General features: G+C 38.7%; 1 protein-coding gene across 7 annotated transcripts in view; it reads left to right on the forward strand.

The window, feature by feature from the left end:
* MIPOL1 (mirror-image polydactyly 1) overlaps nt 1–18,059 on the forward strand; it is a 189,963-nt gene that overhangs the window by 120,875 nt on the left and 51,029 nt on the right. For all 7 annotated transcript variants that reach the window (XM_054068380.1, XM_054068382.1, XM_054068379.1 and 4 more), the window contains one exon: nt 15,031–15,125. In XM_054068380.1, coding sequence (XP_053924355.1) covers nt 15,031–15,125 — 95 coding nt within the window. The remainder of the gene's footprint in view (nt 1–15,030; nt 15,126–18,059) is intronic.

The raw sequence follows: 18,059 nt of genomic DNA on the forward strand, positions 1-18,059 counted from the left end.
TCTCCTGTTACAGTAATGTATTATGCAAGCATTACTTTGCATTTAAATAGTATCTTAAAGTCATCAATCACAGAGTGATCGATCAAGATAAACATAGTTCTCCCATTTTAGTGCTAGGGAAACTGAATTCCAAGAAGCGAAGTGAATTTCATTAAGAATTGATGGCATGCCTGAAAATAGGACCTAAATCTCGGGAGGGACTGCCCCCCTCTTTAATAATTTGTTTATCATATTTTATTACATAATGTATAATAAAATTTCTGACAGGCAGGGATAACTATCTACACATTTGAAAAAGTCATTTGTGGTAAAACTAAACACAAGGAAAGGCAAATGGAGAAGCCGAATTAATGATGAATGACATGTAGTCATAGTCACCTGAGAGAGAAAGCATTCCTTAAACATCAGCAAGACATTTTAGAGATAGTAAGGGGGTTAAAAGCAAAACAAAACAGAGCAATGTTATGGGTTTTTTTTTTCCCTGGGTGTATTTCCCCTAATATTTGCATATTGCTTGACCTTGACACAGTGCAGATAGGAAACAGACATAGCAACTTACTGTTCTACTCATTTTCAAAAATTAACCATAAATTCCAGTGATATTCAATAACAGTACCTTGGTTATTAAAGCTCATAACCTTTTTGCTGCCTTTATCACCTGTATTATCGATAGGAGATAATTACTGCAAAGCAGCTGGCTGTTGGTTTTAGAGAGCATCAATTGTTCTCCTGTCCCAGCTGTTGGCTAATAAGGACAGTCAACACATCTGTTTCAACAGCTGGTAATTAACAAAAGCCTAATTGCTGCAACTCTTTTAACAACAAATCTATGAAAGAGTAGGGATGTAGAGGAATATTATTTACTCTGTGCTCTGCACTTTCTGTGACCAGTTTCTTTTTTTCTTTATTCCTTTTCTACTTTGAACACCACTGCCTTTGTCTGACACATTGAATGGCAGGAGAACACAATATGGTAATCCAGAGCTTAAGTTTTTCAGATCTTTGTTGGTGTTTCTTATTGCAACATTTCTTTGCTAAGTTGCAAGATAAAATGGATCAAAAGCAGTTTGTGGAGTTTCATACAACAGCTGCAATCCGCAGCAGTATGCCTATGCAATAGGAATAACGATCCAGCGGCCTCCAAAATAAAGTAATGGGTTTTCCCATTTATGGATGAATTTAATAGCCCTGCACGCTTCCCAAAAAAAAGGTGTTAGAATTCTGAAAATGGGGCTGATATGAAGAATTTTATTACAGCTGTTCAGATCCTTCACAAATTTGTTGCACAGATGGTGTTTTTTCCTTCCTCTGATGAAACCTGGATATGTTGGTAAGTTTAAAAGTAAATGCCAGACAGCACCTCGCACTGCATAAATCTCTCACCATTTTATTGTAACAGAATTGGAGAGGGTTCTGCCCAGAGTTTGACTAAATATCTACATTTATAGTATCAGTTGGCAAACACAAAGTGAAAGATATTTCTCTTAATTAGACTTATTCTCCATGTTATCCTTGTGTACAGCATACACATAATTAGAATACTCATCCCTAAACAGAGAGAATGCATGTATACGAGTACAGGGAAATGTTAATCCCATTGAAGTCAACAGAGAACTTCTCTTGGCTTCAGTGGGTCAGGATTTTCCCCGCAAACCCGAATTTTCTTAAAAGCTGAAGACAAATTTGGTATTCATTGTACTACCCATGAAAAGAAAGTGTTAAGTATTAATGGAACTGTTGCCTGAAGTATTATCCAAGTCAGGCGGGTATTGCAGGTTGTGTGAATGACTTGAGTCAATAAAAATTTCTAAGAAACAGCATTTAAAGTGGTATTCTGACGCGGTAAACTGATGATGAAAAATGGTGATTCTTTGCTAAAAGTTAGTCAATATCACTTGATGAAACTTGTCTCACTAACATTTCAGTTGGCAAATATTTCTGTACACTGAGTTCTTAATTGTCTGCTGGGTATGCTGAAAGGTATATAAGAAATTCCACCCAAGGGCTGCCATTGGTAGAATAGATTGCATAATTAAAAATATTCTGGTATGACAAGTTTAGTTCAACAGGTGTTCAAGTGCAGAAATGCATAATAGGTGCAGTGAAAAAGTGTAAGATACGCTTTGAACAAATAAAAACTAAAGCATTGGCTTAAATTCTGAGTGTAAGATAGTAACATAGAGAAGTGTTTACTATCTCTGTTTATCAAGATGTGTTTCTTCTACACAAGATCCTTTGATTGCAATGTTTTTTATTGTCTTGCACATGTAAGAGGAAAGAAGTACAGCTTCTTCATTAGATTAGACTGTGGAAAAATGCCAGAGCATTTGAGAATTGACAAAAATGCTTATCTTTTCAGTGGGTTATTTTGTTTCACTTTGCGTGTTATGATTTTAAAGAAAGTTGCTGTGGGTAATGTATCACTCTTCTCATTCCCTTCCCTTCCTCTTCTTTCTTTTGAAGACTATAAGAATTATCCGATATGCAGCAACTATTTTTTCCAATAGAAATGTAGTTGAGCCTGTGTGAGCTGCAACAGAAACTTAGATGTGTTCTGCAACTGTGCACCAAAACCTAGGTCGGAAGTGGAAAGAATTCTTTTGCCCAAGGCAAAGATCTAATAGTATCTAATTGAACAGATATGCAGTAGAGGGAAATATGATTACCTCATATAAAATATTGTAAACACATTTTTTAGCAGAAAGGACCTTTAGTATTAGAACATACTTTTGAGTCCTTAGTTGAAAGTAACTCACCTATATCAACAGATCTCATCTGACAGTAGAGCATCTGTAACAATCCATGGGGGCATCCTTTCCATGATGGGAAAGTGCCGTCTGTTGAAGCCTCTCCTGTACTTTTACCTTCAGACAGATGGTTCCTATAAAGACTTAAATGTACTTTCTCACGAGCACCTCAATTCGCTTTTCTCACTTTAATTTTAAGCCTTTAATCTGAGTTCTACTTGGGTGGAAAACTTAGTGGTAAGATTGTGGAGAAAGTAACATTCGGGTAATTGTTCTGGTTAAAATCAGCACCAGCTTTTCAGACTTGGTAGGATTGATCCCTTTTACACATCTAGAATTGCACAGATTAGGAGTGAAACTGTTTTTAGTCATCATTTTGAAAATAATTTAAGCTCTCATCACTGGTCACATGATGTTAGCTTGTTCACAGTGCCTCAGAAGTTCACGGTCAACCCAGTAGCACAAGTGGCTCGAGGTGGTGAAGCCTCCATCCAGCCTCAAGAGCAGGCACACAGCTCTGACTTTTTCCTAGAAGCGCTAAGCACACATTGACCCATCTGGAAAATGAGCCCAAATTGTCTTACTGCATTGTCTGATAAAAACTTCAGATATAAGTAGTACGAACAGGTTTGCCAGATTCAAAGCTGGTTTGAGAACGTCTTGGTAGTTAAGGTCTGGACATGTCAGTGTAGGGGCATATACTCTTATTCCTACTTTTCCTGCTAACAGATACATTTATTCAGTAATGAATTATTCTTTTCTTCAGTGTAACAGTTGCTGTTGAACTCAGCACTTTGATTCTCAGTTTCGGTGTGTACAAAAATATCAGATAAATCTGTGTACACCTGCTAGTGATTCTAAGGTGAAGCCGACAAAGTGAAGTACTAAATATTAACTTGTGCTGTTCCCTGCCTTTCCTTTCAAGTCCTGGAAAAGTTAAGGGCCGAAGCAGTGACAATTAAGTCATCGGGACACCTCATTTTTATAATCCTGTTCAGACCCATGGCTTTTATGAAAGATCTGTAGTTTAATTCTGATAGTGGAATTACTCTTGCATCCTTGGAATGGAGCTGTGGGTGATGCCCACTGAACAGTCAAGAGTGCCTCAGCAGCCTCCTGGGAGTGAGAAAAGCAAATTATCAGTCAAACTCATACTACGTAAGTCAGGTTGTTCAATCTTGGTCGAGTTTATTAAGCCCTTATTAGTTGACAAAACCAATTACATGTACCTACACTCGTAGCTAAAATAGGGCATGGGCTCGCACAGTGGGATGCTATCATCTATGCTTTTTGTTAGAAAGCTCCCTGGTGCAGTTTTAAGCCACTCTCCCAGACAATGCCTTTGAGTGATACTGTGTACCAGAGCCTTTTCCCCTTAGACAATCACCCCTTCCTTTTAGGGGTGCACAGAAGAGAGCTTTTGACATAGTAGTAACACAAGGCAGGTCACTCCAGTAGATCTCAAGGCCGGAGGATGGTTTCTAGCTGGTTCTTTTTGGTGGTAAAGAGGTGACTGCAGTGGTCAGTTAGCGGAGCCTGAAAATGTACCCGATGGAGAGTGCCAAAAGTGCGCACAGTTTCTGGCTGCAGCACAAATAAAATATGTCTGGCTGTAACACGAACTTTCTTCTGTTCTTCTGCCAGTTCAGTTCCACCCCAAACTGGATTGGACACTTTTGGGGCTAAGGGGAAGGCTGTTTTTATTGAATAGGGTCTTTGTTACTGCAAAGCTTCTGAGACAACATTACAACACTACCTTTTGGATCCTGTGCTGATTACTCGGTGTTTGTGACAGATACTGACTTGATATTGTAAGTGGCCAAAGTCACTTGTGTGGACGACAAGTTTATCGTGGGTGCTGACATTTGAAGCTTTCCCAGACTAATCTGCCAGAAGGTCTCAGACAGCACCCAGAAGGCTTCTTCAGCTCACTGCAGCCTACACAGTTGCTTCCTTCTTGATTTCCCCTAGGGAGATTGCCAGTAAAGTTTGCTATAAAGTGAATAGTCTTCATAGTGTATGTGAAGCATCTCAGGTCTCTCACAGTTGAGGGGAATATGCCTCTTGTTAAATATAACAGAGACATTTTTCTCTTCTTTGTTGTAAGCTTTTGTTTGATGACCTGGGCTGCCTTAGCAGGGATGTGTCTGTTTTCTAGTCCAGTTACCTATGCGGCTGTGAAGGAGGACATAAGAAGGTTTCCTCGGATAAACAGTAAACACCATGCCCAAAACAATATTTTTTCTTCAAATGAGACAAATTTCTCTGTATTTTTGATGTCTTTCCATTGTTTATTTGAAATTGCATTTTTCCAATTCATTTTTAGATCAAAATCAAAGTGTTTGGTATCACCAAGGCCAAATCTGAATTATAGAATAGGAAGAAATGTGCTTTTTCCACATGCCCACAGCTGTAAGCAGTCTTTAATCCGGAATGTAAAGGAATTAACTTACTTTTACTATTTTCATATAGATTCTAAAGCCATAACTACTATACAAAAATAACAGTTCTGAATTATTTTGCATCTCTATTAAAACTAATTCTTCTTGATTGTTGTATTTCTTCTTCCCTTCACAGTATGCATCATGGTTTAGTAGTAAGACAAGTATCTACGTATGTGTATATGAAGACATAACTACTTGCTTTTTTAAAGCACCTCCAGCTTGTGTTCTTAATAAAATCCCTCCTACTAAAAGGTCATAATTTCTGCACATCATTATTTATGTGTAGAAGCCCAATTCAAAGCCCAATTCAGCTATGAATGTGCGTTTTGGAGCTGTCATCTTTGAAAGTTTTCGGGAGCCTTTTTGTTGTCACTAAGATTATATCTTACCTGAAATAAGGTTTGCGGTATCCCTAGGTAGTTATCCATATGCACATAGTAGATATGTATTATGGCATCTCTGTTTTTTTAAGCTATGTACTCACAGAAATGGAAACCATAAATTAAATCTTGACCCTGGGAAGTCAATTACAGTTTTCGGTCAACATCACAGGGGCAGAATTTCAAATTAATCTTCCTCACTCTGTGAATCATTCTTTTCAATAAAATGGTCCCATGTATTAGTCTCACATACTCATCACATGCCTTGAGTTGTCCTTTGAATAGCTAATTTTTCCTGCAATTTCAATATACAATATATTGCTTGGAAGAAGTATAGGATATTACAAAATAATACTGCAGATGATGAAGAAACTTTGTATCAACATCACATCCAAGGTAAGATGAATTCTTAATTCTCACTGAAAAATATCATGAGCGTTTCGTATAGACGTTTTCTTGCAGTATGTGATTATAGACTGAATCTGCCTGTAGGATGTGCTTGTTTGGGCACATCATCAGGTGGAAGAGCAAACTGCTTGTCAAATACTACTGGTGTTGTGTGCTTCCCAGTGTGATGTGACCATGCAGTACAAGAATGAGGCCATTGCATCTCAGGCGTAATGATTCAACTGGTATTGCTTTAAGATAATTAGTACCTAATTAAAAATAATAATAATTAGTACTTTAAGATAATTAGTAGTAATAAAATGAACTAGATATTTACCTAATTTGGGCAAAAATGCTATCAGATCCTTTGATTTTCTTTAACAGAGCAGTAAAAAGCTATTTGGTGACTTATTTTTTTTCCTGGTTGCAAAACCTGCATAATATTTGTTGTGGGCAGTTGCTGTCATCCCAGTCACAGGAGTACCTCTCAGAAATTAGTGACAATACAAGCCATGTTCATATGGTACAATCATGTATTCTTCCTGGGGAATTTCTTATTGTGATGAAGACAAGAGTCTGGACCTCAGCTAGTAATGTCTTCTCAAAATGTCCCTGAAATTATTAAGTCAGGGATAGCATAAAGACTGAGTTGAGAATGGTGGCAATAGGTAGACTTGCAGCACAACACTTGAAAATTACTATTTTATTTTCAAAGAAAAGGGAGATTATGGGGTTGCCATTTTTAATTTCAGTAAGAGAAAATGTGGAGACATTCTTTGTGAAGTATCTGAAAAAGGTACATCTATATATCTTGAAAAGCCAGTGTTGATGCACTTGCATCATAAATGTGAAAAACCTGACTTCAGCTCCCTGATCCAAGTTGGGTACCCTCAAATATTTTGATTGCTGAGCTGTGGAGTTAGTCTCCTTTCCCATGATGCATCTTCTTGTCTGGATCTGATTTTCACATACTTAGAAATTTAATACAAAGTTATTGGTGTCAGTCACAGAAAGAGGACATAGGCCAGTGGAAGTCATCAGAAACATGAGTAATTCATGTGAGTTTAGAGCAGGGAAGTATCCTCACTGGTGGGAGTCTGCCATGTGCAGAGAAAGTGTCTTGCTGCAAAAGGATGCTAAATATTTAGGCTTACACCAATTGAGGATGCCAATTAAATTTAGGGCTAGACTTAATTTACTGTTAATATTCAAGAAAAATGTGATTACACGACACCGGAAATGAGCAACAAAAAAATATGGAATAGTGGACATAAGACAAACAACGCTATCAGATAATGACGTTCAACATAATACAAACACTACAAGGCAATACACCTAAACAATTACTACACGATAAAAGAAATAATGATTAAGAGAGAAAAGTACATCACCACTTGCCCTAACCAATACGTTAGCATCATCCAGATCTCCAGTCGCCAGGGGGCTCCAAGATACAGTGAGGGTTTGGAGATTTTTCCTGGAGTGGGAAAAATCCTACCCAGAGCATCCTCTGACAGGTGAAACCTCCAAAGACCACCAACCTTAGAGTCTGGCTTCCATCCATTACCAATAGGCAAGTCAAGATGACTTGCGGTTCCTTTTTGTGCAGAAACTTCTGGTGATGCACCCTCCACCCAGTTGGGTCTGGGGCCCGGCCAGAGCTCAGGATGCAACTGGCTGGGTTTCCTAAAATATTTCTCCTAGACATTTTTTCAGCAGGGTATTTCAACAGTTAGTCACTATCAGTAAAAATATCTCTACCATGTGAGGAGTTGAATCCTATTGCGTTAGTCCTTAAAGTGTCAGCAAAGAGTAAATTTCGAGCTATTTTAATGGTCCTTAAGTGGGCCAGGCTTCATCTTATAAATCAATCTCGGTCTCATCCAGGGCCCAGCGCTTCAATAAGTTAACGCAGGAGGCTGGGACTCAACATTAGGTTTCTGCATCCAAAATGAATAACCCGATCACATGGCTGGGGACAAGTTCTCTCTTCTGTCAGAAATTCAGCCTGACATTCCTAAGAACTATTTCACTCTAGACCAATGCATCTTGACGGGGCATTATTGTTCAGTGAAGCAATGCTTTTTATTAAAAAAAAAAGTTTCATTAACTGATATTTATTCGGACCAACAATAGTATTAGATTGTAGAGTAAAATCTTATTATGGTTAATTGTTTGATCCTGTTGCAAACTCATAAAGGTCATGTTTGCTGTTGAGATCCCATTCCTTTGTGCCCGGAGGGAATGTCAGCCCTGGCGTGGTTGTGGCAGTGTGTTGGGGAAAGGTATAGTTTACAGTTTGTTAGAGTTCCCACCACTGCCACTGTTACTTTGAAATTCACACACAAAAACAATCGTCATCTGGTTCTTTGGGGTAGTTCTCCAGCTGTGCTGATCCTCCACAGCAGCATGTATCCATCAGAGATCGGAAATACAGTTGCTTGATTTGCTCAAAGTCAAGATAGTTTTAGTAAAAACTATTTCCATTAGAAAATGATGTGTTGAGAAACAACTTTTCATTAATTTCTAATAATTTCAGTTACTATTCCAAACTTTTCCTATTCCAGTTATCTTCCAGAAGTGTTATTTGGTAAATATCTGAAACAACATTCAAACTTCAAAAATTCAACATGAAGATTTAAATTTGCTTTTTAAATTTGGATTTGTTATTGTTAATTTTATATTTCATGATGGGTCAATAATTTATAGCATCTACTGTAGCACGGTTCTAATTTTCACTTTTCATTTTTAAAATTGTCATGGGCAGCTGATATTTAAATGCAAGTTGAAATATTTTATCTCATTTTCTCGGTCAGCCTGTCCTCTGTTTGTATGGTAATGAAACAATTTGACATGTTAACGCTGTGGAGATCACTTTGTGTGTTATTAGTGCTCAGTGTTTTCAGTCCCCTCGTGTTAACTGGAGTCTTTTTCTTGACCCTGAAAACCTCAGATCCCTTAATTAATAAGACAAGTGCTTGTATTCTTTTTTATATCAAAGCGTCACCTGCTTTTATTGTTGGTGGAACAGTTTGATATGTTGACACTTTGATATAGAAAATAAGATGAGCTGTTGTAATCTGCACTAAGTAGCAGCTGCTAATAACAGGATGGTTAGTAGTTGGATGCCATAATGTGTCACAGCATGACGTGCTCTGTCATGACGTATATACTTCTCTTATTGTCATGAAGTGTAAACTGCAAAAGTGTTAGAAATTGTGTAATATCAAAATATTTCTTAAATGGTTTTAAAACATTTTTCCAGCCTTTTTTTTTCTTGCTTATTCATTCTAATTCAGAATGAAAGAAACTTTTGTTCCCCCTCCTGGTCTTCTGCTGCCCTGAGAAGACACCTGACCTTTTACTGTCCAGCTAGCCTGTAATATCAGCAGAAACATACTTGTGTCCCAGTAGAAATGGGGGCAATTCTCAGTTGTGCGTTTGTGGTTAAATTCCATTTCAGACTTGAGATAACATAGGACCAACGGAACAGAAAGACTTCTTATTGCTGTCTTCCCCATTATATAGCCCTACTGAGTGTAAATGATTGAGCCCATAAATTGCAGAAATTACTTTTGAGACCCTCCAGACTTCTCATCCAGACTTCTTCTAATTCATAAGAATTTCCTGGATCAGTAGAAAGAAAAATGTTGGTAGCAAGTATTAACTGAGCTAAAAAATACCCGTGCGTTAACAGGTATCTCAGTCCACATGGGGGAAAATGCTTATGGGTGGGAAGGGTGTCAGTTCTAATTGGGTTAATTATGATCTCAATACAAATAAATTAAGAATAATTCTTCTACAAGAAAAGTATTTATTAAGCAAGAAAGTTATATCTCAGAAAACAGGAGAGACAGAGACCAATGAAAATTGCCAGAGGTTAAGCTAAATTGGCTCTTGGAAAAAAAAAATTAAAACAAACAATAGTGTAACAACTGAAATGAGAACAAGGAAAGAGGAAATGTGCCACCTCTCTTGAGAAAGGCATGGAGATCAAAGATAATCCGGATTAGGTCCGAAAGTGTGATTTTATTTTTTTTTTTCTTTCAGCATTGGGCAACGATGATGTCAACTATGTCAACTAAGTGAATGTATGGAAATTGAATACAACATAGCTATTCAATAAGTTATTGTGCTCGAATTGAAATAATGGATGGTTTTCATGCCCAGTTCTGGAAGAGCTCGTACCTGAAAATGCAGAAATGATAGTAAAGTTATAAAATAAATCCTATGAGGCTGTGCACAGCGTAATATGACAGGGAATTAGCAGGGGCAGCATCTATATTTAGAAGGAGGTTCAGGTTGGATATCAGAAAAAAATTCTTCACAGAAAGAGTCATTGGGTACTGGAACAGCTGCCCAGGGAGGGGGTCGAGTCGCCTTCCCTGGAGGTGTTTAAGGAACGGGTGGATGAAGTGCTGAGGGACATGGTTTAGGGAGTGTTAGGAATGGTTGGACTCGATGATCCAGTGGGTCCTTTCCAACCTGGTGATTCTGTGAAGGGCAAAAAAACATCATTCTGACAATTGTAGACCAATTAGTCTTCATTGTGAGTAAATTTGGAAGAAAAATGTTTTTAAAGCATGGATCAATCATCATTGGATTGAAGTACAACTTTGACCCAAGTAAGACCATGCGGGAATTCTTCTTTGGTATAACTGGTTATTTAGACAAGGAAACTTGTGAAATACAAACTGACATATAAGCTTATATGTGTTGCCATATGGAAAATTATTTATTACAGTGGAGAATGTGTATATTGTTATTTTACAAGCAGACACAAGCTTAATGTGGGAAATGCTACTTGCTGTTAACTGGGTTCATCTGGCATCTCTTGTTTGGAAAGATGGGCACATCGAGTTCATGTCTGTCTGCAAAATGTCATGTACCCATGAAGGAGATGAGGGATTAGTCAAAGGCAATAAGGAACTAGTTAGCAAAAAGGCATCAGCAAACAGCTTTGAAAGGAGAAACGTTAAGGTCCAAGGATTTCACTAGTGGAATTTCTCTCCAATTTCTCACCAACTGACGCTGAACCAGTTTTCTTTAAAGGTGTCATTGAAAACCATTGGCATGAAGGGCAACAGTGTACCAACGGAATTGCTTGATGACGCAGAGTGGGAAATGTTATTAATACAAAGTGGAGATAGTAATACAAATTAAGTTCGAGCTGTCTTGCAGAAAGATTGGAATGGTCTCAAGTACTGGAAAAATTAAGACAGTGGGGTGGGAATTCAATGGTACCAAGTGTAAGTTACCATCATTTCAGGATTAATAAGAATCCACTGTTAGCTGGGTAACACCAATGGGCAGCAGAACAGGCAGATGTCAGAGGGTGACAGTGAGTAAAAGGGATGCAAGAATGTATTGGGTAAGATGTTTCCACTAGAGTTAGGACTTCCTGCTAGCAGAGTACTGATAGGAGATGGAATTGAATTGATCAGAAGAATGGAGAGCCTGCTTACTGAGAGGTAACAGAAAAGCTTGGGGTTTAACCCATGGGAGGAAGGAAAAATATATGCTATATAAATGTATGAGGGGAAAAAAATATCACTAAAAAGATAAGGCTATGAAGCTTTATTACTCAAGTTCATTGAATGTGGATTTTTCCTTCTGCTGGTTTTTGAAAAGCATTATAAAAACAATCACCCCCAGTGAGCCTCACAGCATAGGATGCTGTGTGTTCTTACCTATTTCAATTTAAATTAAAGTTGAAGGTGCTCATGTTTGACCTAGAGGAGCTAGGAAGAGACAAAAAAATTAGTTTTACCCTCTATTTTCCTTTGCTTAAATCTTGTATTTTTTCCATCCCTTGTGTTAGGAAAACACATAGTAGTGTTCATTTAAATATTTTGAAACAACACCACAGGGAGAAGTTCAGTAATGAGATTTTCTTAGTTGAGATCTGGCAATTTTGATATGTCACAATTGGCTTGCGGATTCGTTTGGAATATTTAGATTTTCAACGAGTAACTGTTTGCTGAAATGCAAAAAGGGAGAAGTGTAGAAACATAAGTTCTCTTTTGCAGGAAAGCAAGTTGGGGAACAGAGAGGAGAAAGGATCTGTCCTTGTTAAACTGGGTATGAAAGCGTAAGAATTTGTGGGCAAAACAGAATTGTGAGAAAGAGACCATATTCCAGCGATCAGACTACCCTTTTAGGATTAAAAAGGAACTTCACTGAGGGTAACCCCTTTATCAAAGTGGTGAGCGATCTCACCTATAAATTGACCCTTTTAGGGAAAACCTCCACCAGAAGAACCTGAGTGTAATTCTCTTTCTTCTTATTGCTCCTTCTTTACACTACCTTTCAAAAAGATTTAATCAAAACTGATCCATTTCTGTGAAGAGTTCTGATTTCCACAGCTTGACTTTTCCAAAGGAATAATATTTTGTTAAAAAGTTCCTGAGCAGCTATTGTTATTACTAGAGGTGAGCTCATGCAGGATTTTTGCCATGTGCACAATGGATGGATTTCAATATACATTATAAGAGTCTTCCAAATGTTTTATAGTAGTGCAAGCAATTTATCTTTGCGATGGGCATTGGTTTGCTTTCCTTCTCCTAGTAAAGGAAGGCATCTCTCTTTTAGGGGTATAATTGAGTCGTTTATTTGCATTTACCACTCTACAGGCCTGTCTGAGACCAAGAAAAATTCAAGCACAGGAGTTTTTGTGCACAGCGTGCAGCCATGGGGCAAACCAACCCATCATGTGAGCGGCTGTTTTGTCCCATGGCTGCATGCTGTGCACAAAAACTCCTGTGCTTGAATTTTTGCTGGTCTCATACAGCTCCCTAACATCAACTCCTCTACACACTACTGAGGAGGTTACCAAATGTCTACTCTTCCCTTCAGTTTTTGTAGCTGTTTGGGGTTGGGTTTTTTTTGTTATATCTGAAGCACCAAATTCTGCTGTTATTTTCCATGGTTTAAACGCAGATGCACACCCACTCAAAATCAGTGCAGTTTTCTCTGTTGGAAAACTGGCATAAACAAGAATCTTCAGGCTGTAGTGCCTCCTGACTTTTGTCCTGGAAAGCAAGTGGAATATAAAACGTATTTTTTATTATAGTTCTCCAAAGAGACTAGCTGTTAATCTCTCTGAGAGTAGGTGTGTCAGCTGCAAACATTTCCTTCCAGTCTACCATTTCAATCACACTTCACAGTACGCTGAAAATTGGCAAGGATGTTAATTATTGGGCTCTAGAACAAACCACCTACTTTGATTCAAGCGTGTTTTCCAATTTTAAAGAATGTTGTTTCACCTACAGAACAGTATAATTACAGAAAATAGCTTGGTTTGGCTAACATCCTTGTGTTCTGAGTTCTGCTTGCAAGGCAGCAAGCAGTGCTGGGCAGGAGGCTTACCTGCAGAGGATTTTAACCACTTGTTGACAGGAGTTAGGGCTTGCCAGCATTCAGTACATTGTTTTCAGTATCAGAAGCTCTAAACCACTGTCACTCGGAGGTTAAACATTAACGCTTTCTGCTTTTAAAGCTGAAGGAACCCTCCACATAATAAGAAAGTTTGGTTTTATTCTCCAGGGAACTTCCTGTTAGGATTTATGAATGTCTGTTACGGCAGCAATTACAGCTGTGGGTCCTGCACCCCAGCAATGCTAAACCCTGGGTGCATTGTGACGCACCCGTTTAGAGACCGGTTGTGGAGCTGCATTTGTGCATTTGGTGTTTAATAAAATTTGCCAGGAGTTAGCCATGTATCCAGGACATGATTAATCGACCAGCAGAATAAATTACCCATAGATGACTGGGAGTTGACAGAAAAAAAGTAAAACGCCTGCCTGGAAGACTTGCAGTCTTAACAGACAAACATGAAACAGAAGCAAGTGGGGACCCTGTTTTAGAAGAGAGATTTTGAGGCATACAGACAGAGCTGTTGGTGATTATATAGCTTGTCTGCATTTCCCTTTATGTGTTCGTAGCTCGTGTGACAGCTCTTCAATTTACCAAGAAACTTTTCCACAACGCTGTCCTGAAGAGTTGGCAGAATCCGCAGTCAGCGTTGCTCACACATGTGCCTCTTGGTTTGGGGCCCTACAATTTGTACAATTAATAACTTACAGCATGAATTAAAAACATTGGAAAACAGCCCATTGCTCAGGCTCATGTGTCAAGGAATTGCTGTGCAAGCCCAGTCTTATTTGTTGTTACAATAATGAATCATCCGCTGATTTTAAGATAATTTATACGTTACCTGCACCCTCAAGGGAGTCCTGCAGTGCTATTGAAAGTGGACATGTAAAAATTAATGGTGATTAAGCTGTAGGGCTGTATTAAATATACATGACTACTTATTTCTCCTACCTCCTCTTTAACTGTGAGACCATGCCAGGACTGGCCACCTGCCTGACCTTACCGTGCCGCAATTTCCATAGCGGCTGTGAGGCAGAGATGGGAGAGGGAAACATCCGGGAGGGTTCACAGGTGAGAGATGACAGTGGTTTCTCAGGGATTCCCTCACTCCACCGTAAACCAGATCCTGGGTAAAACACTTAGATCCCAGAGCAAGCCGGCAGTGCCAGGCTCCGCAGCCCCGGCAGGCTCAGCGCCCACTCTGGACCGCTTATCCGGCATCTCTCCTGCGGGCAACATCAGCCAATGGCTCCCAGAGAAGGAGCCACGCTTCACAGCCGGATAACCACGTGCAGACCAGGAGCCGTGCGCCAGTAGTTTGTGGCGGAGCGCCTTGCTTCACTCTCCGCGTGTTGGTCAACAGTTTTGCGCTATAGGAATATTCTGTTGATATGTAATACATTTTGCTGAGAAACACTTGGCTCAACTGAAGAGGTCTTACCTTTGCCATTCAAAACATTTACCATATACTCGAAGGAAGCCATTCATCATCCTGCTGGGAAAAAAAAATTCGAAAAAAATGCTATGCGTGAAGAAGAAAGGATTTTTTTTCATAATTAGGCATGTTACAAACCAGTATAACTTTATACCGTAATTACAATAAAGCACAACTGAAATGAATGCATAAAGCATTGTTATGTTTTCTAAGCAATATGGATATTCTGAATAAACTGCTTATCTTTTTTTATTCTTTTTCAGGCAGAGTTGATAGCCTTGCAACAAGAAAAAGAGGCTGCTCTTCAGCAGTGTAAAAAATTAAAAGAAGAAATCCAGACACTGAGTGTTTATTACAGGTAAAATAATTAATACTAATATAAATCAGTGACTCATAGGGGAAATTTTATGTACTGTGTCTGACCGTGAGTGAGGAAATGGCCTTATCAAATAGGTATTTGTTGGAAATGTGAATACATCAATGAATCAAGGCCTGTGTTTCTGCTTTACTGCTCACCAACCCACTCTCTGAAATAAAGTCCTTTTCTTATAGCCTAAATATTCTATTAGTTTCTTCTAAGGGAAGGTTGCTGGCAGTTCATTCTCATAGAAATGAAAAAGCTGTGTTATAGTGACAAGTTCACTTAAAAACATGAGGATAAAAGCACCAGCTAACATAAGTTCTTGTTTCTTCACCATTGGGTTTTTTTTTTTTGCACATAGATTAATCAACACAGATTTTAAAATAATAAAATCTGTGATTCTAAAAGGTTGTTTTCTTTACAACCCCAACATAATATGTATGTTTTAATTCCTTATGTTTTATGTAGAATGAGAGAAATAGCCATTCTCTCATTAATTTAGGTGGGCTGCGCTGAACATTTGCATGGATCAGTAGGTTTTAGTCCCTAAGGAAAAGCTCTGTGTGGTCCAGTGAAGGAGTTAGGTTGTTTTATGGAGTGATGTTGGGTTATAGCTCTCATTTCATCCTGACCTCCGGCATGAGAGGGGATTCAGAGCTGCCAGCAGGTTAAAGGCAGGAGAATTGGCATCAAAACAGCTGAAAATTGTGAATGCGAAGGCTGAATGTCTGTGATGAGAGATGTGGGCTGCAGAGGTAAATAATAAATGTAGTGTGAATATTGTGTTCATTAGAAATAAAGAGGACTAGTTATGACTAAAAAGCCTTTGCTGTAACAGAACTATGTATGTCTCAGCATTTACAAGTGAAAAATGCTCGGGTTTCTAGAGGGTTTTAGAGTTTCCCCTTCTCATTAAGTTTATTAAAACCTTGGAGGGAAGTTTCAAAAACAACTTTTGTTCCTAAATCTCATAGGCATTTATTTAAAGCCTGTTAATAGGGAATAGAAGCCCCAACCAATTTGTGATTATTGCGTTTAATGAATTTGGTCAGCATGTACTGTGTGCACAAATTATGGTATGATTTACCAAGCCAGAAAGAATTTATTATAGTGCCCTTATTACTCACTTAAATGGGACTTATAGAATAATCTAAAAACAGAAATGCAATTTTTCTATTGATATTTCAGAAATTAGGAGTTTGCTTGTTGGTCTCTGCACATTGCAGGAGATTTTTCGCTGACTTTTCAGTTATGTTTTTGAGATAGTGTGTCAAGTTTACGCTAACATGTATTATCTAACAAATGTAGTAGACAACGATCTCAGTTTACTGTTGTAAATGCTTTATATATCAGAAATTATAACAATAATGATTTGTAGAAATCCCAATTAGAATATACTGGATTGTTTACTTATGGCCCTTAGTTTGAGCAGGCAAAATATAATTGTAGGTTTAATGATGGTATTTTGGAAGATTAGTCATAAGGTGCGGAAATATCCCTTGGGGCAAGAACTACTGTGTCGCTGGTGAGTTATATACAGTTACATAGTAGCTCAGAATGTCAAAATCTGAAGATTTTATTTCCTACATCATTGTTCTTAGAGGATGGAGTTTTTTTGTAATGATTCTGAAGTGGATACACGGAGACACAGATTAACTGAGACCGGCAGGAACCTCTGGAGGTCTCGAGCAGGGTCAGCCAGAGCAGTTGCCCAGGACCATGTCCAGATGGGGTTTGATGATCTCCATGGAGAGAGACTCCACAACCTCTACAGAGACGCTGTCCAACCATGCAGAAACCCATCTAGGAAACCCAAAGGTCACCTGGAATTGGTGCCTTTTACACCCTTCACCAGGCTCAAGGAGGGTTCCTATAAGTTCATAAGTAGCAATCTTTGAGGTTTTGTGCCTATCTTTCGCTTTGGTTAGAAATTAATTGAACCATTAGGAGAATATTTATCAACGTCTTAACATTTTGGTTACCGTTTCCCCTATATTACATGAACATCCACAGCCTCTGTCATGCAGTAGTGTGGCGGTACTTTGAACACATGCCAAATGAAGTAGATGAAACAAAGAATATATGACGTGTAGATAAAGCTTTGGGGATTGTATCAGGCCAAGGGTTGGCTGGCCACAGTGTTCCTAAATGACAAAGCAGGGAGTGCATTTACCAGGTTGTCCCAAATGGGTGAAAATTTACTCATTGTTATGTATTTGGAGGCTAGTTAAGGAATGCTTGTGTAGATATCTGGGGGAGGGGCGGGTATTTCCTTTTACTGCCTACCAACCTATGGTAATCTTGAGTAAGCAGGGAGAGTGGTTTTCACATAGCCTGGTCTAGACCGATGTGGAAGTTTGGTGCTTTGGTCCACGCGAGTTAACTAGATGATTTGCTGTTCAAGACTATGTTTCACTGGAGTTATTTGTCTTTTGGACTTCTGAGCTCCCCAGTGAGCAAAACATAGGCTTCCACACATGCTCCGCTCCTCAACTGAGCTGTAATAAGGCATGTTATTATGCAGGGTGCACATTTCCTTCACCTACTGTTCTCTCATCCCTTTGCCAGCTTCTCCCACCTTCTGTTATCTCTGCAGTGCCAGCATGACAGCAGCTTGGGAATTTCGCCTCTATTTGCTGCCCTCTCCTCCTTCTGCTCTGAGATCTTCTTCCTTGGACATAGAAAAAGCATTTTCTCATGTATTTCTTAATTTCCTAGTTTTAAGTGAGTTTTCTACAACGTTCTTTCGCTTAGGAGAAACAGATCTAAGGAAAACAAATAACATTTGTCTGACATTAAATTGTACAAAGGATATCTAAAGCCATGACTTAACTCACAACCACATTTTTAGGGGCTTGGTCATAACAGCAAGGACCGTGTGCATATATTAACAATTTTTGAATGCATACATATGTAAACAGTAATATTAAA

The sequence above is a fragment of the Cuculus canorus genome, chromosome 5 (assembly GCF_017976375.1).
Source record: "Cuculus canorus isolate bCucCan1 chromosome 5, bCucCan1.pri, whole genome shotgun sequence".
NCBI lineage: Eukaryota > Metazoa > Chordata > Aves > Cuculiformes > Cuculidae > Cuculus > Cuculus canorus.